At 30.9% G+C, this 21,779-nt stretch overlaps 3 protein-coding genes across 3 annotated transcripts; 2 read left to right on the forward strand and 1 right to left on the reverse strand.

The window, feature by feature from the left end:
* Positions 1 to 3,861: 3,861 nt before the first annotated feature.
* On the reverse strand, positions 3,862 to 5,884 carry LOC106433281 (ras-related protein RABA2d). Its single transcript, XM_013874135.3, has 3 exons — positions 5,649 to 5,884; positions 5,351 to 5,553; positions 3,862 to 4,503 (listed from the first exon to the last, which is right to left on the reverse strand). The coding sequence occupies exons 2-3, from the start codon at positions 5,513 to 5,515 to the stop codon at positions 4,015 to 4,017; spliced, it is 654 nt and encodes a 217-aa protein (XP_013729589.1). The 5' UTR covers positions 5,516 to 5,553; positions 5,649 to 5,884; the 3' UTR covers positions 3,862 to 4,014.
* Positions 5,885 to 10,359: 4,475 nt separating this feature from the next.
* LOC106433293 (elongin-C) lies at positions 10,360 to 11,580 on the forward strand. Its single transcript, XM_013874147.3, has 3 exons — positions 10,360 to 10,584; positions 10,916 to 11,021; positions 11,299 to 11,580. The coding sequence occupies exons 1-3, from the start codon at positions 10,479 to 10,481 to the stop codon at positions 11,375 to 11,377; spliced, it is 291 nt and encodes a 96-aa protein (XP_013729601.1). The 5' UTR covers positions 10,360 to 10,478; the 3' UTR covers positions 11,378 to 11,580.
* Positions 11,581 to 16,745: 5,165 nt separating this feature from the next.
* Positions 16,746 to 20,157, forward strand: LOC106433296 (subtilisin-like protease SBT4.13). Its single transcript, XM_013874148.3, has 10 exons — positions 16,746 to 17,141; positions 17,255 to 17,349; positions 17,446 to 17,537; positions 17,618 to 17,870; positions 17,977 to 18,463; positions 18,546 to 18,643; positions 18,725 to 18,940; positions 19,028 to 19,139; positions 19,207 to 19,414; positions 19,501 to 20,157. The coding sequence occupies exons 1-10, from the start codon at positions 17,040 to 17,042 to the stop codon at positions 20,046 to 20,048; spliced, it is 2,211 nt and encodes a 736-aa protein (XP_013729602.1). The 5' UTR covers positions 16,746 to 17,039; the 3' UTR covers positions 20,049 to 20,157.
* Positions 20,158 to 21,779: the final 1,622 nt, after the last annotated feature.

Below are 21,779 nucleotides of genomic sequence, written 5' to 3' on the forward strand. Positions count from 1 at the left end.
CTTAATATAGAAAAAAGATATAGGTTTTCTGCATGATACTTTTCTGACTCATGTTGTATTTACCTGCAACATACTTTTATCATTTCTTTTGTTTTAAGCGAATTTGCTACGTTGGTTCTTCGTGGAACAAACCCAAAACCTTTTCTAGGAGAAGTGAGCCGAATCAAAAGAGACAGAGAGTCATAAAATGTTGTGAAGCTTATCCATCTCTAGAAATCTGTAGAGGAAAACAACAACGTCATCTCTTCTCTCCTGCAATTTCAGATTCTGTTCAACGCCAGTCTTCCAACACCCTAACCCCTTTTCTTATCCTCCTCCTACCACTGTATTTACGACTCCAGTGGCGGCTATGGCGATGATAATCATGACTACAACAGAGGTGACGTCAATTTCCCTCGTTGATCCGCACAAATGCTCGTCGTCTTCTCCAAGCGTCCATTGTCACTCACAGTTAGAGAACATGGGATCTGTGGAGCCATTAAATACTGTCCACAATGGAAGACTGCTTTTTACTTCTGACCGTTCAAGCTCTTTCCGCTTCAGTGAAGCTTTGCTCTTCAATCACATAGAAAGAGAAAACCTGGGATGAAAAGGAATCAGTGAGAATCTTCACTAAATCAGTAACATGTACGATCATGTTTAGAGACCTCCCCTAGCAATAAAATATTATATATGAAGGAGAGTAATACAAACCTGGAGAATGCGCAGTCTAGGATTCAAAAAGAAATTGGTCGCTTACCTTTAGAAGTTGAGAGATAATAATATCGAACATCATAATCTGAGAGAGTTGGATAAATGACTTTAAAATAATTATTGATCACATGACTGCTTGTACATTTGGCGCATTAGCATCTCATTTATCCCCACAGCTGAATGCTTTCACACCCAAGAGGATAACGGTGCTTCTCATCACACTGAATAGCCATTGGATTTGTCGGGTCCTGTAATCATATTGAGAAGTAGAACAAAGGTGTTTAGTTTTTTTTTTTTTGTTTATAGCCATTCAAAAACCTCTAAACATACAAAAAATGTCAAATCCAATCCCAGAAAATAAAGTAAAACCAGAGTATCTCAATATACACCTCTATATTGTTGAGTTTATTTTATATATATATCCCAAACACGGCACATTATCTCTTCCCAAGTCTCACTGGTGCCAAAGAACGTTGCTAGTGGAAAAGATAATGTAACACTTGAAGTTGAACTAACAGCTAGAAGCTTCGACTTGAGAGGATATTAACACATGTGCGGTTAAACAAATTGCATGTAAAACTTTGCAGTTTTAATACCAATTTCATCATATATTAGATAACATGAATTGCAGACCTGATACATATAACCATAACAACAATGAGAAGACTGAATATGACCGTCGTTATATAAGCTGCACCACCCACTTTTCTTCCCTCGCCACATGTTCAACCTGAGAGAGAAATCTAAACCAATTCACAATTTCATTTAAAAAACATGTGTAAGAGACTCATGACTCATATGAAGATACCCACATAACACACATTTTTTGGTTCTTTCTTCTTCCTTTCCTAAACTCCTCTGCTTTGTTTCCATCCCATGTTTCCCCATATAAATAAAGAAGGTCAGGCTCTCCTCTCATGGAAACCTCAGGTAAACATCTCCAGAGAGGCTTTACCTTTCAGGAACATCGTAGAGACAAATCCTTGACAATGATGCAATGCGAGCCAATTCTCGGAGATACAACTACATGTCATGGAATTTCAAGCTCTGTTACTGAAAATTCATCCCCAGAAGCTAAAGTTTATTACTTCACTCTTAACATCTGTGAAACTCACAGGTTTGATCCCTAACAAAATCAGAGACTTGTTAAAGCTTGAAGTTTTTTTTGTTTCACCAGCAATTCTCTTCCCGGTGATTGTGAATCATGTCACTAAAGGTCTCGCTGTGAAAAATCTCTACGGTAGACTTCTGGCGTCGAACGGAAACCTGAAACATGTTCAGAAAATAGCGAATCAGTCACTGAGGTTGACAGGTAACATTGAAAAGAGTTTTAAAGATGTTGTTCGAGAACATTCTTAAACGTTTGTCGGCAAATCTTTTCGTATCCTCCTTCTGCAATGATGTGCATAGCAGCATCAGAAAAACTCAGTGCAATTCTCACTGATAAAAACTAAAGATCGATTATAAGAAAATAATTCAGAGTTCCAAAGAATAAACCTTTTAATGATAGCTAAACCTGAGTGCAAACTGCAAAGATTTGATTTAAACCTAAGACGAAATCAAGAACTCACAGTGCTGCCATGTGTTTCGGCAAGGCGTCCCGTCTTCTTTGCAGCTTGGGCAACCTCCTATTCCATCTCCGAAGCGTCCCTTCCACAGACCATCGTGGCTGATCTAATTATGAGAGTGTGAGAGAAAGATTAGTGAAGGTCAAAGACTCAAAACTTTATCGTCGGTCTGTGAATAGAAGTGAAGAGGAAGACATAAAAACTTGTAATTAAAGGGATGACAATGAGACAAAAAGAAAGGTGAAGAGACTATTAGTTTCAACGGAATTAAAGAGCTCCATCGATTCATTCGCAAAGAAAAACTTAGGTTCTACTGCTGATGTGGCAAAAATATAAAAATTGATTGGTTAAATTTTTATGCTTACGTGGATAGGCTGAATATTGAGTATATCCAACTTTTAGTATTGTAAGATACTTGGATAAGAGGAATTTAGGAGTTTATTGGATTGTATTTTTGGATCTATATCCAACTTTAGTCATCATCTATGCTATTAATTTAAAAGACTAGAGAATTTAGAAGAAATAATTTGACTATACAAATGAATTTTTTATTAATGTTCACTTGTAAACCAAACTCCACTAAGCTTGTTATTTTACTGTTTTGAAGTCATCTTGCTCATCTTTCAATAGTTACACCATATTATATCGGTCTATATATTTATTTATTTTGACAAATATAAAAGGTGCTATAAAAGATATCATTATCTTCTAGTTCAGTATAAGTTGAAATTAGCATCAGAAACTAGTAACTGTTTCATTCTGAATTTGTGAAAAAGAGGATTTAGCTTTCAAAGTTCAAGTCTCATATCCGCCTAAGATCATATAAAATAGTCTTTCATCAGAAATTCAGAATATGTCATCGACTAACCAACACGTTTAGCTAAAAGAAGACCCACATTTTTCATTTCACCTCCAAGAGAGAGATCAAGAATGAGAGTTTTGGGGAACTCGACAAGAATAACTATACTCCTGTGTTTTTTTAGTATTATATAGAGATAGTAACTAATTTTAGATAAATGTGGTTACTTATATGGTGTTTCTGATTTTAGATACTTTTTACATTGTGTTCAGAAACAATTACATATTTAGTAACCAATTCGAATACAGCGTACGTTTTTTCATAGTTATTATCAGCAGTCAGAAGCTGTCATTTTCACTGAAAACTACGATTGTAAACTTTTATTCTTGTTGTTATCTCAATTTATCATGCATCTTTTTGTTTTGTAGAGGTTTATATCATCCATTAATCCATGCTCACTTGTATCTTTTCCCACGTCCAACCTTCCTTATATGCAGAGTCTTTTACTACCGTCTATATAGTTTTTCACTAAAATATTCTCAGGTATTTGTACAAAAAGAAAAATCTTAAGTAATTACAAATGTAAACAATGATCCAAATCTTCTTTAATAATTGGATTACTAATCATGAAACCTTGTCTTTCGTTTTCTATTTTCATAAAGCTGTGGTTACTCATGATAAAGAAAAAGAATGAACAATTGTAAACCTGAACCATACGAGAGTCGAGAAAACACCCAACACAAGACAAGTATACTAACAAGCTCTTTTTAGTTTTCTTCTTCTGAACACAAACCCATCAAAGATTTCATCATTTAAATAACTGAAGAGAAGTGTGCTATATGTTCTTGAAGAGTTACATTTTCATCAGCCACAAAAATCGAAAAGAAAAGAAGTGAAAGATTAGGCAAAACAAAACGAAAGTTGAGTGCTTTGAAAGAGGACAAAGCTTTATAATTAAGAAGAGCAGCAACCACTTTTGGCAGCTCCAGATGTGTCATCAACGTTAATCGTTGTACCTTGCCCTGGAATCGCGGAATTAGCAGCCGCTGCTTCTTGAGCCGCCAAAGCTTTTTTGCTGATGATGTGATAAATCTCTGTCAACACGGTTTGAAATGCTTTCTCGACATTTGTGGCTTCAAGAGCAGACGTCTCCAAGAAAGAGAGACCCTCTGCCTCAGCTAGATTCCGACCATCTTCTTCAGAAACCGATCTCAAGTGGTTTAGATCGGATTTGTTCCCAGCCATCATGATCACAATGTTGGAATCCGCATGGTCTCTTAGTTCGCGTAGCCACCTTAGGGCATTGTCAAAGGTCTGTCTTTTGGTGATGTCGTAGACAAGAAGTGCACCTACTGCGCCTCTGTAGTAAGCGCTTGTGATGGCTCTGTACCGCTCTTGCCCTGCTGTGTCCCATATCTGAGCCTTTACAGTCTTTCCTTCAACCTGCATAACCATATGACAATCACAAAACAAGGCACAATGTTAACAACTAATAGGTCACAGAACCTGATATAAGCATAACTGTTGCATGACATTATTATTTGATAAGTTGACTTTTTGAGGGATGAAGGGTTGACTTTGATGATCAGTAAATAAAACATTATTGGGGACACAAGTTGTGGGAAGCCTTTTTTGTCCTCTCCACCATTCATTCATAGACATATATAAATAAAAACAAAAGCATCGCTCATCATGACTCATGGCCAGCACAGCTAAGAATCTCTCTTGATATAAAACTCTCTCAGATAATAACAATAATAAAAACAAACTAACATTCAAAAGGAGCTGGGAGAAGAATGCAGCCGAATAGTCCCAAAGATTAAACTATTCAAATCCACAGAATCTTTCAAAAGTTGTATTGTAGTCAACATACATTATGTTCTTAAGACTGAATGAATCTAAAGGATGCAACTTCAAAATTACAAAAAAGGCAAACCAAGTAAAATTAGAAGAACACAACCGCATCAAATCAAGTACCACTGACCTGAATTTCTACAACTTAGTGATGATACCATGAAGCTAATAGCAAACAAAAAGAGAAAACTGAAGAGGAAGGTAAAGACTTCACAGGTTAGGACTTAAATTTAGTTAAGAACAGAGACAGAGTACCAAAAAACCACCACCACATAGAGATCACGTGAAAAATGAAAACACAGAGCTTGATTGGACACATGGCAAGACCACAGACGCACCCAGAAACATAACTTTTTGTTCATTAGTAGTATAACATCATTGTCTTAATTCACCAACGATTATAACATAGAAGAAAAAGGAAGAAACTTTGAATGACCTGAAGAGTTCTTGTGGCGAATTCAACACCAATGGTGGACTTAGACTCCAAGCAGAACTCATTCCTTGTGAATCTAGACAATATGTTTGATTTCCCGACACCTGAATCACCGATCAACACGATCTTGAACAGATAATCGTAATCCTGTTCTACTCTATGCGCCATCTTTTTTTTCCTCTTTGATCGCACAAATAGTAAAGAACCTATACATAAAACATACCCGACCGATCATCACAGAAACAACATCGATATCATGCATCATAAAAACGAGTCGACGGATTAATCGAAATGAACATACCCTCTTCAGATCTGCTTTCTATGGAAGGAAACACTCTCCGATTATGAAAATTTTCAACTGATTGAGGAACTGCTTTAATTGTCTGTGGCCTTTGTGTATGTTTATGTAATTGAGTAGATTCGACAAGACAAACGACGGCGTATTAAAGAATGATAAGAGTTCTGAGTTGGCTGACAAAAGTTTAAGAGGATGGATGTTTCAGGGGTATCCTAGGAATTATGACGTGACTTATTAATTTTCTATTAGAGTAATCACTGTCATGTTACATTGGTTCCCAGCCAATTGCTGGGAGACACGTCTGCAGAGTGTTTTGAAATGATTTCTCTCTCCGTAATGTTATGATTTTTGTATGATTTACATTCTGTCAATGTATTGGTGATAGTCTGTTGATTGATCATTATAGAAGTTGACAAAAAGATAACAACTAACTTTTCCCCTCGTAATTAGTTATAATAATCACAAAACCACGCAACCAAGTAGGTTTTGCTTACGGCAAGAAGATTTTAGCTAACAGTAAACAACCATTATTTACATAACAATCAATCTTCTATAGTGGTGAGACTAATCAACCATTTTCATATGTTAACAAAAAATTAGCCATTTTCATCAATTTCGTCAACAAGAAATAATCATAATTTTGAGGAGAAAAAACCTTTAGGTGGTTTGTGAGACTAATTAGGCATTTAAAATACATAGACAGATAATAATCATAACTTTAAGGAAGAGGTTTACTGATTAGCCATCTTAACTGACATCAACCAAAAAAAAAAAAAAAAGTCATCTTAACTGACACATGTGACATGTCAAAAATAACAAAAAAATAATGGCTTAAGTGCTCAAATAAAATCAATTAGTTAAAATTAGTGTGTTGGTAAGTTTTAATTTGTTGAATAATACTCATAACAACTCTTGGCGTAAGTTTGTAGTAAAATATTTTTAATTTAATTACTAGATCTCGATCCACGCAACCGCGCAGATTTTTGTTTTCATTTATTTTTATATAAATATTTTGTTTTCAATTCTAAATTGGTATATATTATAATATATATGTGTCTATCAATTTTTAAAACATAATACGTTTACGGTATATGTTTTTCATTGAATAGATTGTTTCAAACTTTCACATGTATTTGTATCTTCTTCTATATATATTTTTTTGGATTATTATTTCATTATTAAAATCGTAACTATATATATAAAGATTAGTAAAATATTGTTTTATTGTCATATTCAAAGATATTGTAACATTTCACAAATTTAGAAAGTTTTTAAAAATTAAACTTTTCGCTTCATGGATTTATATTATCGAGTAAATAATTAACCATTTAGTTTTTGTTTAATTTTTAAAATAAAATATATAGTTTAAAATTTATTTTCATTGGTTTAAGGTAGTAAAGATTAATCATTGTTAGATAATATGATTTTTGTTATTTTAAAAAAATCTTTATAATTTTAAAAGTTAACATCGACAAATATGTAACATATGGAAGTATAGTATTACAACATTAAATTATATCTATTTAATTTATATTATCTATAAATCTAATGAATCATCTATTATTTAAATCCAATTATTGATAGCCCAATAAAAATTTCTGGTAGGCCCAAAATTTAAATGATAAGATTAGAGATTAAATATAACATGAATTTTTAGGAATAGATCCATTAAATCCATGTTTTAAAAAATCACACATAAATCAAAGTCGTGATTTCTTTTTTAATATATAAGATATTTGTTGCAGCAAAGCAAAAAGGCTGAATAGAGTATTTTGTTGGGCCAATTTATTATACATTAATATATATACATATATACTCAGTTATCTTTTATAAAATGAAAAAAATTATATCAAATTTCACTATTTTATAGTTATATCTATCATTTTAAAATAAAACATAGTATTTAACTAAATATGATAAAATTATTTTAAACTGATAAATTAATATATTTTATTTAGAATAAAAATTTATGTTAGAAATATAATATGTTAGTAGAATGGGTTAACATTAGTAAATTAGATAATTCATGTATAAAATTAACTTATCTTAATTTTTTTTATATATATATAGTTATTATCTTAAATGAATAAACATAAAAAAATATTGATAAAAGAAATCTAGCGCTTTGAATTACGGATCAGAATCATAATAATTGAATAAAAAATAATTTTAAAATATATTTAATAAAAAATACCAAATATATGTGATGATTTGAAATAATCAATTAACTTACAGCATGAAAACTATCAAATTGTTATATTTAAAATAATTATATATAAACATTTAAATATATAAGTAACTTAAAAAATATATTCTAATTATGTAAAATATATATAAACATGAAAATTAATACTCGCACGGAGGTGCAGATCCAAATCTAGTCTATCTTATTAAAGTAGAAATACTTTTATTATTTGTTTGGAAACATGGATAGTACCAAAAAAATAAATATAATGCTGTTTGGAAACATGGATAGCAGTAAGTTAGAAAAAAAAATAATGGGCTTATGCTATTAAAAATATTGGAAGTCCATTACATTATATTAAAAGGTAAAATGTTTATGTTACTTGATATACATATTCAGTCTATCTTATTAAAGTAGAAATACCTTTAGTATTTGTTTGGAAACATGGATAGTAGTAAAAAAATAAATATAATGCTGTTTGGAAACATGGATAGCAGTAAGTTAGAGAAAAAAAAGTAAAGGGTTTATCCTATTAAAAATATTGGAAGTCCAAATTATATTAAAAAGTAATTGGCTTATGTTACTTGATATACATATTTAAATCAAAATAATAATTTAAAATTGATTTATATAAAAAATTCATTCAAAAATATACATATATTCAAAAATTGATTTTTACTAACATATTTTCTAATAACCATTATAAAAATGTTTTCAATATATATAAAAAAAAATACAATACAAAGCCAAATTTCAAACACCAACTTAAATTATGGTTTTTATATTTCATATTAAAATTTAAAAATATAATATATGTGATTATTTATATGATTGTACGTATAAAATATTATTAATTATAAGATTACTTATTTGATGGTACGTATAAAATACGATTAATTATATGATAACACATATTTTTGTAACCTATGATGACACATATAAGATATATAATAGTGATTATGAGTGGGCGTTCGGATTCGTTTTCAAGTCTATTTGGGATTTCGTGTTCGGTTCAGATATTTGATGATTCGGTTCAGATTTGGATAACCAATTTAGATTGTTTTTAAAAAATTAAAATTTATTATATGCTTTAATTTTAAAAAATCTATAAACAATATAATATATTACATATAAATTTGAATAACATATGTCAGAGTACCTAACTTAACATATAAATTGGTTTGGTTCAAATATTTGGATAGAGAATTAATAATTATTTAAGTATTTTGGAGTTTTGAGTATATTTTAACTATTTTAGATATAAACGTTTGATTATTTGTATATATTTTCAAGTATTTAAACGAACTTAAAAGTATCATATATATTCTGGATGTTTTTATATATATTAAATCCAAAAATAATTAATATATATAAGTATATAAATCTATTTTGGATACCCAAAATATTTTGGTTCGGATCGGATTAGGTTTCAATTCTTCAAATACCAAAATTTTGAATAATTCGGATATTTGATCAATTTCGATTCAGATTTGGTACTACTTATTCGGATTGGGATCGGTTCGGTTTTTCGAATTCGAATTTTTTGCACAATCCTAAATAGTGATATAAAAAATAAATAGCATCATATTTTAAAAAAATACATCCGCGCGGGCGTACGGATCAAAATCTAGTTATAATTAATACTTCATCTGTTTCACAAAGATAAACTTTTTAGTATTTTCACACATATTAAGAAAACACATTAAACTACCATAATAAATGCATTATTTTCTGTAATTTTTAATTTTTAATAACTTTTAACTAATAGTAATTCAATAAAGTCAATTAATTTTTTTTGAAGTTTACCACTTTTTCATAGAAAACACAAAAATGTATTTTTGTGAAACAATTTTTTTTTCTAAAAAATATATTTTATGGAATGGAAGGAATAGTTGTTAATATTCGTGTAGCAGTCAAAGTCTGCGTTGGATTTAATTCATTATCTGGGATAGTATAATATTGCCACTAATATGAATTTATCGGTCTATACTATTATTATCATTGTATATAATAATCATTACATTTTTGATGTATGTGTTATGCATTGGATGTTACATGTGGGCGTATAGGAGCATGAACATTTTAAGAAGTTTAATAGTTACCATACATTGTACATTATATACAATAATCACCATATTCATTTTCATTATACTATTCTACAAATATGATATGGAGTAGTCTAAAACGAACCACAAATGCAACTAAATTAATTATCGAATATAAAGGTTGGGTCGATGATGTTTTTGAGATTTTCCCTATAAATAAAGATTAGGTTAGAAAATAGATAGCTAAATAATTTAAGCTATAAAAGTAGTTAACACAGGTACCAGTTTCGAAAATAAGTACATTGTCCACTGTGGATGAGCATGAGTACTCTGGTTTTTAGCGGAATATATAAGAATTCGTCTGTTAAATTTTAATTAAAAAAATTAATAATCAGTTCTTAAATATCTAGTTAAGAGATTATATTCCGTTAATAACTCGACCCTAATAATTCTCCTATAATATCGTATATGGCTATTTAACAAATTTATTCCATTTTTTCAATATTGACATTTCGTTAATTCAGCCATTCGTTGATCTCAGCGAGTAAAAAATCACGCGCGATAGCCAAAGGCGACGCAGGGAGAGAGACGAGGAGGAGGAAGATGAGAGAGACGGTGAAGTTGATAAGCATGGAGGGTTTCGAGTTCGTGATCGACAGGGAAGCCGCCATGGTTTCACAGACTATCAGAAGCATGCTCACTTCTCCAGGTTCCTCTCCTCTTTCTTCTCTTTGAATGCGTTTGTAGGGTTACTGATCGATCGCAATCCCTGTTCCTGTTCTTGTGATCTCTTACTTGATTTACATCAAATCTATATCAGTTTGAGCAAAGATTTTACGAGAGATTCGAAAATTCAGCTGCGTGATTGGATTTCGAATCAAATCATCCAAAGTCATAGTCTCTTTTTTTTTCGTTTTTTGATGAGAAACTAAGTGTGTTTGCATATACCAACATGTTGTTTAGAGATGGAAAAGTAATGATGTTGCAATTGTGAAAGATGTTTCAAGAAACTCTGTTGTTGTTGTTGTTTCGATTGGTAGGTGGGTTTTCGGAATCCAAAGATGGCGTAGTGACTTTCCCTGATATCAGCACTACAATTCTAGAGAAGATCTGCCAGTACTTCTATTGGTCTCTTCAATACTCCAGGTCCATTCTCGCTCTCACTTTCTCTAATTTGAGCTCTAGAACATGGTATTGTACCCTCTCCTAGACTCAGAACCTAATCACCAGTTGCATGCATCTATCTAAGTTTCACCAATTAGTTTCCTGAAAAAACTCTTTATCCCACCTATTATATATCCATTCATTTCCAATTCACAATAAAGTTTTCATCTTTATTGATGATTATAATCATGCTTTGAGATTCCTTCTTTCAGCACTCTCTTTGTTTCTGCTTCTTATAGTGTTGTATTTTCTCTTACAGAGGCAAAGAGACTGAGTTCCACATCGAGCCTGAACTGACCTTGGAGCTGATGATGGCTGCTAATTATCTTCACACTTGAAGAGTTTATATGATAGACATTAAACTCTTATTCGGGATAGTGTAGTTTTCCTTTGTAACCATAAGATGTGAATCCTCATGTGGGGTGGTTATAAGTGTTAACGTTTGACACAAATGGTATGCTTGGGTTCGCGCATAACTATTGAATAGCTCCGAGTGAAAACTGTCTACTTTTTTTACTAGTTATGACTATTTACCGCAGCATCAGTGTTCTTGAGGGGTTGTTAGTTACCTTCCTAACTGCTTAGCAAGCTTTGTAATGACCAACAAACATTCTGTGCTAATGATGACTCGCTCTGGTGTCTTATCACTGAAAACGACTATTGTCTGCAAACGTAAAAAGATTACGGATTTTGAGGCCTAAGAACATCTCCAACCCTCTTCCAAAACCTACTCAAAACTTTATTTTGCAGTAAAATCATCTTCAACCCCACTCCAAAACCCACTCCAAAATGGAGTAATTGATATGATTACTCCAAATATGGAGTAAACCAACTCATTACTCCAAAATGGAGTTTGAACTTTTTTATTTATAAAATGATCCTCTATATCTAAATATTTTCGTTTTTAATAAAATATTATTATAAATAAATATATAAATATTATTTTACTATATATATTATAAAAATTAATGTTAATATTTCTTAATTATATAAATATCCATCTAATGAACTATTTTATGCAACAAAATATATATAATATAAAACATAAAAGACCATACATATAAAAATTAAAAGATAAGTACCATACAAAAGATATATAATATAAAACATAAAAGATCATACATATGAAAATGGACTATTTTGCAAATAGTATAAATGAAAGATGATATTACTAATTTTTTAATAAACATAAAAATAATATATATTTAAAATATTCTATTTTGGAGTAGAAAATTGAGTAATACATTGGAGCAAAACTTAACTCCATTTTGGAATTACTCTATTTTGGATTAGAAAATGGAGTAATACATTGGAGATGCTCTAAGATTAGTCCATGTAAGACTCTTCGTGTGAGAAGCTGTGACTTGAGAGGTTGAATCAAAAGCGTTGTCTTCTTTGGGCGGTTAAAATACTGTGCGTTCTATGATGCCACTGCTGACGGTGTTGGACATCGTCACCATCTCTATAGCTAGTATTGAGGTGTACTTGTTCGAGGAAGACTTGATCGCAGTTGGAACTTTTCACGCTCTGTCAAAAGTGATCATCCCTGTAAATGCGGCTGGCAACACTGGTCCGAATATGGTCTAAGAGCATGTTTATCCGGGGTTCTCAGTGAGGTTCTTAGTGCGTGGGTCCCCACAAAACCCTTAAGAATCGGTTACAAAAACTACTAATTAAAAATCGATTTTATTGAGTTTCGTACATTGTTCGCGGGCTCCACTGACTCGTGGCGGCCCGCGATTGGTTTGCTTTTTAATTTTTTTTTTAGAGAAAAAAAAACCTATTTGTATTTCTTAGGGATAAAGATGCTCTAAGTCGCAAGCTCAGCACTGTGGATGTTAACCGTTGCAGGCTTGCAGCCAGGAATACAAACCCTTCATTTGTCACCAAAGTGGTTCTCGGTGAAGGCACTTGTCGTACGTATCAAGTAACACAACGTTCCAATTGAATTTTAAGCTCTAGTTGGTATTTCTCATTTTTTGGCTCTGTAAAGTTCACAACCGTAAAGTTCACAAGAAAATGTAGTATCATTTATCTATTGTATTAATTGAGAACACACTGCTAGATGTCATCATTTGAGCTATGCTATATTCATAATTAGAATAATTCTTAATAATCTTTAGAAAAATAATTTTTTTCGTCTAAATATATATTATATTATCATTAAATAATCATAAAATTAATTAGTAATTTACAAAAATATCTGTATTTTTATTTATAATTGCGCGGGATGAATGTTATATATAAAAATAATTTTTGTATTTTATTATTTATTTGTATTCATTTACGTATTATGTATATAACTAAATTAGAGTAAAGAAGTAAATCAAAACAATATATCTTATTTATTTACGATATTTTTTTGGTAAATAAATCAAAACAATCATTTTATTTATTTTATATGGTATATAACTTAATTTCAATGACATGGACATAGATATATAGTATATTTTAATATAAACATTTATTATTGAGAATTCATACTCATATGATAAACACAAAATTTCTAATGTGCGATTTTTTGAATGCAAATTTCAAAATTAAAATATTAAGGTTTCAATACTTTTTCAATACAAATTTAGAAATTATCATATTTAAGTATTTTTCTATTTTATATAGTTTAATTTTAAAATATATTAATATATAATATGGATGTCTAGTAAATGAGACTTCATATTCATACGATTTATGATCATTTGGATCTTGTTATTACCAAAAACGTTAAACCATTGATCACAAAATTTTAGTATGAGACATTTAATGCTTTTAGTAGTCGTTTTAAAAATTCAAAATATAACATATAAAAACATTAATTTTTTATTATATGATTAATATGGTTATTTAATATCTTTTAATAATATAAAATTAAACAAAAAAGAGTTAAGATACAAAAATTATTATCAAATATTTATTATTCATAATCATTGATTGTCATATATACGTTAATCATATTAGTCAATTTTGTAGATTTTATTTAAGGAAAATGCGAGAATATTCTTTTGTACACTATTTATTAATTTAATAGTTAGTTTAATAAAACGTATAATATAAGTTAAGATGGATCAACCTATTTCTCTAAAAATTTTGAATTTCATTCTCATTGTGACACGTGACTTCAAAACAATGTTGTAATGTTTTTCAATTAATATATAAGGGATATTTAGCTTAAAGAATTAAACTATATTCAATTTAAATATGGAAATGAGTCAATACAATCGCCCAGCATTTTATTTCATAATTTATTATAGTTTCAAACGTGGCCAAATATTGATTATAATTTTTAAATGTATGAATAAGTAGTAATCCTTTGGAAGAAAACTATGAAATACGCATGCCTACATATAGTTTATGTTAACTATATTAACTTCTTAATCATTATATAATTAGGTGTTTTGCCCGCACGCACATGAAGGCATAACCATTTTACTAATAGTTATTAATATATGTATTATGATTTAAACATGAAGATAACTTATTCTTAATCATTTTAAATTTCTTCGATTGTTATTTCGGTCTACGTTTCCCTTACACAAAAAAACTATAAAAGTATGAGACTATAAGAGCATAATTATATATCAAATATTTTACACAATAAAGTAAATTAAGAATGTGAATTTTTGGTCTCTCTTAATCTACTTTGTATTTTTGAATCAGAAACATGTATTAAATTACAAAAAAAAAACACTAAAACACACAAAATCCAAGGAAGAACAAAATAAATAAAAAATAAATAAAAATTAAAGTTCGATGATAATTTAGAAGAAAACTCTTTTTTTTTAAAACCGAATTGAGAAAATGACAATATTTCATTGGTTTACTTGATCAATATATACATTGGCTTGTCTTAATATTTCATAAGTTTACTTTTAATAAAAATAAAAAATAGATAATAATAGTTTTATTATTAAAGTTAAATTATGGTTAATTATATAATGATAAATCTAATTATTAATTAAAAATATATCTATTTTATCCGTTTCATAACATGATTACATATGCAACTCTCTAAACTTAATATCAAAGCATATTTTTTTTATAGATTAAACAATAATTAAACATACACGGGAAATAACTACAGAAGTAATTCAGAATACTTAATTCATAATTCCAAACTCCATGTGATAAAACCGACTTGCTCCTAGTCTTTCAAACTCAAAGAAAGAAAAAAATATAGAATTCTAACTAAAAAAACAAATATCAAAAGTACATAAATATATATGTCAAAAACTATAATCGAGACAATTTAGAATGAATGAGAAAAATGAAACTATAGAATTTTAAAACATCTTACATCATATGAAAATAAGAATTGGCCCTAACTTGTGTAAAATAATTATAATTGTAATTCCAGTTTAAAAATTTGAAATAGTTTTATATTATTTAAATTAATAAATTATTGATTTATGCTAAAAACTAATAAGAATCTCGTGAAAGTTAAAATAATTATAATCATATTCTAATTAGAAATTTTGAAATATTTATATTATACAAATTAATGAATTATTTAGAAAGTTTGAAATATTTATATTATCTAAATTAAAAAGCTGATTATTTAATCAAAAACTAATAAGAATATGACAAATAAGCAAAATTAGCTAAAATCAAGGAGAATGTGACAAATCAACAAAATCATTTCATAAATAATAGTATAGATAGATCATAACTATCTATTTATTTTGAACGCATATTATTTTCTACTTAAAATTTATAATAAGGAGGGAAAAGTTTTCCTTAGTAATCATTTCGAAAAGTATGAATACTTATTCACTTTAGACGTTGTAAACAATAGAAAAAGTTATATATGTGTATTTAAAATTTTCATCTATTATTTCCAACGGGTCGTATTCTAACCCATTAAGTACATAATGTAAACCATAAAAAAGTCAAACTGATTTAGTCTAAACCAAAGTTAATGTTCATAATTGTCTTTCCTTGAGTATTGTATTTCCTTCAGTATGTTAATCACGATAAGAAAAATATTTAATTACATGATTTAGTCAAATATTCATACGTGCCTACAAAGTTTTCCTTTGACTAAGTTCTTTACTTTAATTTTCATCTAAAATTCCGATAAGTTTCAATAAATTTTTTTACTTCAAATTTCACATCTTTTATATAATGATTTAAAATTTATAATTTTTTTTTGTCTTGTTATTATGCTATTATTACATAGACGATATTACAGTCGATAATTTTACATGCCTTACGAGGATTCACGTATGACTGCATCACCCTGCGCCGTGCTGAAAATCTTTTTGTAATTATTTTTTTCATTTTTTTATGCATAATTCGCCTTCTCCGGAAATTGAAAACCAGACCTCTTGATGTAGAAATTGCGTTGTCTGGGATTTGGACCTCATACCTGAGTGTAAAAGGCTTTAAACCTTTAAACTTTGATCATTAGGCTTTAAACCTTAACCATTAAACTACGGTGCTTCCACTATAAATTTATATTATACTTTATTTAGATATCTCATTATTGCCTAGTCATCTAATTAAACGGCCTTCATATAATAAACTCCAATCAATATATTTGACCACGTGGTAAAATATGTATCTAGTCTCATTTCTGTTTAGTAACTGAAACTAAAAAATCAATTGTAATTTTTTTTAGTATTTTCCATTTACTATATTTTTATTGTTCTATAAGAAAATCAAAAACCAAATAAAGATAAATTGAGAACTCAATTTTTAGGATACGGATCTATTATATCCTGAACTAGTTTTGTTTTTATTTGCTGAGTGCAATTTAGCCGATGGACTCCATTCTAAAAGTGTGAACAAAATGTCACAGTTTAATTGATACAGATACCAATATAATCAAGTATGGTAAAACTTGACAATTAAAGGCACAAAATCAGAGGATTGAATTGAATTAGATTCTTTTGATTTAATACCATGCATGTATGATCTCTCGTATATATGTACATCATTTCATCTTGATCTCAACAGAAAGTAAGAAAATAAACTGCAGTGACCTTTAATTCAATTTAGAAGAAAATGGGAAAATTACGAGCACCTTCCTCTTGCCTCCTCTCATGTCTCCTTGTCCTATTCTTGAGTTCAGTTTCAGCAGTCACAGATGATCCTCAAGATAGACAGGTATTATTATTATTGTTATCATGGTCTCTTGTTTCTCCCTATATATAACATGACCGTCTATACATGAAGATAATGTTGATGAATGATATGATTATATTTAATCATCGATGAAGGTGTATATCGTCTACATGGGTTCACTTCCCTCTCGAGCAGACTACACACCAATGTCCGATCACATGAGTATTCTTCAAGAGGTCACAGGAGAAAGGTGTGATTTCTCTTTAATATATGATTCTATAAGCATGATGCGTTATAATCAGTTTAACGTTATGAATATTCTAACACGTGATAATATACACTCTAGTTCGAACGAAGGTCGTTTGGTGAGAAGTTACAAGAGGAGTTTTAACGGGTTCGCTGCCCGACTCACTGCGTCGGAGCTCGAACGAGTATCAGGTGAGTGTTTTTCGATCGATACATATCATTAAATGATTTAAAAAGTTAAATAATTGAATTATTTTTTATAAATTCCTTAGAAATGGAGGGAGTTGTGTCTGTATTCCCGAACAAAATGTTACAACTCCATACAACTCAGTCGTGGGACTTCATGGGTTTAAAGCAAGGTAAGGGGACGAAGAGGAACCCAACCGTGGAAAGTGATACCATTATTGGAGTTATCGACACTGGGATCACACCGGAATCTGAGAGCTTTTCCGACAAAGGCTTTGGTCCTCCTCCTGCGAAATGGAAAGGTGTTTGTTCTGGCGGTGAAAACTTCACATGCAACAAGTAATTCTCATAAATGATTTTCTCTTTAAAAATTAGTATTACTGGTTTTAATTTCGGCATGAAGTAAAAGTTAATATTGTGGATCTGTTTAATATTGTTTTTTCAGTAAGTTGATTGGGGCAAGAGACTACACAAGCGAAGGTGCTAGGGACACTGAAGGCCATGGTACACACACAGCGTCTACTGCGGCTGGAAACGCAGTCGCGGACACAAGCTTCTTTGGGATCGGCAATGGAACAGCGAGAGGAGGCGTTCCGGCTTCTAGAATCGCCGCTTACAAAGTATGTACCCCGACGGGATGTAGCTCAGAATCTCTCTTGTCTGCATTCGATGACGCGATTGCTGACGGTGTGGACCTCCTCACCATCTCTATCGGGGGTAAAAAGGCGTCCATGTTCGAAAGTGACCCGGTCGCCATAGGGGCTTTCCACGCTATGGCCAAAGGAATTCTCACTGTTACCGCGGCTGGTAACAGCGGTCCTCAAGATAGTACAACCTCGGCTGTAGCGCCGTGGATGTTAACTGTTGCAGCTAGTACCACAGACCGTTCGTTTGTCACCAAAGTTGTTCTAGGAAACAACAAGACACTTGTCGTAAGTACAACGTAACAGTCTCATTTCTAGTATCAAAGTATCTTCGTAACTTTTAATTACCAATGACTGTTGTTATTACCAGGGGAAGTCAGTGAATGCTTTTGATATGAAAGGAAAGAAGTATTCATTGGTGTACGGAAAATCTGCTGCTTCCTCTGCTTGCAGTGCGGAAACCGCAGAGTAATTTCTTCCCTGACAACACTATCTTAAATGTGATCATCTTGATTTTCTAATGTGATTATATCAATTTTATTTTTACAGGCTATGTAAGCCAGAGTGTCTAAAACAATCACTTGTGAAAGGAAAGATCTTAGTGTGTAGTAGTCCTGGTGGTTTGAAAGTAGTTAAATCAGTTGGAGCTATTGCAATCATTTACAAAAGCCCTAAGCCAGACGTCGCCTTTGTTCACCCTTTACCTGCTTCTGGTTTGCCAGAAAAAGAATTTGAATCTTTAGTCTCTTACATTGAGTCTGAAAAGTAAACACAATCATCTTCTCTATGCTTATACATTTGCTCCAGAATTCTTCAACTATATCTTAACATGTCTTTTGTTTGTTTTCTCAGTTCTCCACAAGCGGCTATTCTAAAAACAGAAGCAATCTTCAATCGTACATCTCCTCTAATTGGTTCCTTCTCTTCTCGTGGTCCAAACACCATCGCTGTGGATATTCTCAAGGTAACATTTATAACAACGGTTATGTTTATTTCTCCGGTTTAATAAAAAAATGGTGGATTACTTGCAGCCGGATATAACAGCACCGGGAGTTGAGATTCTTGCAGCATATTCACCGGATGGTGAACCATCTGAATATGACACTAGACATGTGAAGTACGCTGTTCTCTCAGGAACTTCTATGGCTTGTCCGCATGTTGCAGGTGTGGCTTCCTATGTCAAAACGTTTTACCCTAAATGGTCTCCCTCCATGATTCAGTCTGCTATCATGACAACCGGTAAGAAAAATAATATTGTTATTTCTTGTCCACAAGTAACCTTTTTGGAATCTGTGCTTATATGGTCACGTAACAAATCTTTGCAGCATGGCCGGTAAATGCTACTGGAACTGGTATCGCATCGACTGAGTTTGCTTATGGAGCTGGACATGTCGACCCAATAGCCTCTCTAAATCCTGGACTTGTCTACGAACTGAACAAAGCAGATCACATCGCCTTTCTATGCGGCATGAACTACACTTCAAATATCCTTAAAATCATCTCTGGTGAAACTGTCACTTGCCCCGAAGAAAAAGAATATCAAACAAGAAACCTCAACTATCCTTCAATGTCGGCTAAGTTGTCAGGATCTAATAACTCCTTCACCGTCACTTTCAACAGAACCGTCACTAATGTTGGTGCACCGAAGTCTACATACAATTCAAAAGTAGTCCCTGGTCATGGATCTAAGCTCAGCGTCAACGTCACTCCTAGTGTTCTGTCTTTTAAAACGGTCAACGAGAAGCAATCGTTCATGGTAACTGTAACAGGCAAGGATCTTGACTCAGAACTGCCTTCCTCTGCGAATCTAATCTGGTCTGATGGGAAACATAACGTTAGAAGTCCTATTGTTGTTTATACTGATGCTAACTAATGAGGCCTCATCAGTTCTCCATAGTCATCACAAATAAATCTTGATTGTTGTTGTTATGCTTTTTTATTATACTTTGACAAAAAAGTATATTAATACATGCTTTTTTATTTTTTCTTTTCCTAATCAAGTTTGAGTTCTTTAAAATATAGAAATGGTTGGCGTGTATTGAGATTCACATATTCTAACCATTTGCTAGATTTTATGAGTATATAAAGGATATATGCTTCTTGATTAAAGTGGAATCAGACTCAGCGGTCTTGATTAAAGCCATTCAGACGAGGTCGTCTCTCGCTGGCCTCTACGGCATTCTCTCTAATACCAGTGTGATTGCATCTTCCTTTGAATTTATTTCGTTTAGATGGATATCTAGGGACAAAAATGTTGTTGCGGACTCCTTAGCAAAACATATCTTGTCGGTTGAGATTGGCTTAATAGCCCCACCAAACTCTGTTTGATCGAATTTAATGCAAGTGTGTTTCAAAAAAAAAAAAAGAAGGATATATGCTTCTTTGCTCGCTATCAATTTGGTTCGAGTTGAAAAAAATTATGATTCTTCGACACAAACATGTATAACACTATGGTGTCCGTCGAGAGCAATAAACTTTATTGAGTTGGAGAAGTCATCCAAAATAGTAAATAATACTATGGTTTCCGTCGAGAGCAATACAATTTTAATATATAAACCAACCTTTCTTCTTCTCCTTCAGTTCGTTCTCTTCTTCCTCATTTTTTCCGCGGCTCTCCTTCCTCTCTCTGTCACAAACCGCCGATTCCGACTCCAACTCTTCCAAATCTCTTCTCCAACCATGTAAGTCTTTGAATCCCTCTTTATATTATATGTTTTTAGGTTTGGAATGTTAGATTTGGGGATTATAGGTTTTGAATCTAAAGATTTAGGATATAATTAATAGTTTTAGGAGTTATATGTTGTTAGATTTGGTTTTAGCTTGTGGTTTATATGTAGATTGAAAACTTTAAATTTGTAGATTTTAGGGTTTATATGTTAAATATTTTTATAAAATATTTTTATAATTTTTAATATATATAAAATGTTTTAATTTTTGGTAAAATTTATAATTAGAGTTTTGGAATTATAATTATATATATTTTTGATATACATAAACGTTTTCTATATGTTAAATATTTTGATAAAACGTTTTTATAATTATTAATATATATAAAACGTTTTAATTTTGGTAAAGTTACAATTAGATTTTTAGAATTATTATTATATATATATATATATATATATATTTTATTTACATAAACGTTTTGTATATGTGAAATATATTTATAAAACGTTTTATAATTTTTAATATATATAAAACGTTTTAATTATATATATTATTTAATATACATAAACGTTTTTACAAAGTTTAAAACATTTTTATAAAACTTATTATTTTTTTGGGATTATAAACATTTAAATGATATAAAGCATTTTACTATTATTAAAATATATGTATATATGAACTTGTTACAAAATTAGAAACATTTTTTTTAAGTTATATTTAGATTTTAAAAACTATAAACATTTATAATATAAAACATTTTATATATATGACTAATTTTGACGGATTTTATTTTGTAGGTCTGACGGTTCTGATAGACCAGCAGCAGCACAACGTCGTCCCGTACCTCGGAAGCGAGTTCATTCAGGGAGTAGTTTCCATGTATCAGAATCATCGCAGGAGCAAAATTCGATTCCTCCTCCTGCAGCTCCACCTCAGG

The sequence above is a fragment of the Brassica napus genome, chromosome C9 (genome assembly GCF_020379485.1).
Source record: "Brassica napus cultivar Da-Ae chromosome C9, Da-Ae, whole genome shotgun sequence".
Taxonomy (NCBI): domain Eukaryota; kingdom Viridiplantae; phylum Streptophyta; class Magnoliopsida; order Brassicales; family Brassicaceae; genus Brassica; species Brassica napus.

What these genes read in the sequence shown, in the direction of transcription:
- LOC106433281 (XM_013874135.3), bottom strand. Translation starts at nt 5,515, where the DNA reads ATGGCGCATAGAGTAGAACAGGATTACGATTATCTGTTCAAGATCGTG. An exon ending in TCGCCACAAGAACTCTTCAG is followed by an intron (nt 4,504 to 5,350) that starts GTCATTCAAAGT and finishes ATGGTTATGCAG; the next exon opens with GTTGAAGGAAAGACTGTAAA.
- LOC106433293 (XM_013874147.3), top strand. Translation starts at nt 10,479, where the DNA reads ATGAGAGAGACGGTGAAGTTGATAAGCATGGAGGGTTTCGAGTTCGTG. An exon ending in AAGCATGCTCACTTCTCCAG is followed by an intron (nt 10,585 to 10,915) that starts GTTCCTCTCCTC and finishes TTCGATTGGTAG; the next exon opens with GTGGGTTTTCGGAATCCAAA. An exon ending in TGGTCTCTTCAATACTCCAG is followed by an intron (nt 11,022 to 11,298) that starts GTCCATTCTCGC and finishes TTTCTCTTACAG; the next exon opens with AGGCAAAGAGACTGAGTTCC.
- LOC106433296 (XM_013874148.3), top strand. Translation starts at nt 17,040, where the DNA reads ATGGGAAAATTACGAGCACCTTCCTCTTGCCTCCTCTCATGTCTCCTT. An exon ending in ATGATCCTCAAGATAGACAG is followed by an intron (nt 17,142 to 17,254) that starts GTATTATTATTA and finishes TCATCGATGAAG; the next exon opens with GTGTATATCGTCTACATGGG. An exon ending in GGAGCTCGAACGAGTATCAG is followed by an intron (nt 17,538 to 17,617) that starts GTGAGTGTTTTT and finishes TAAATTCCTTAG; the next exon opens with AAATGGAGGGAGTTGTGTCT.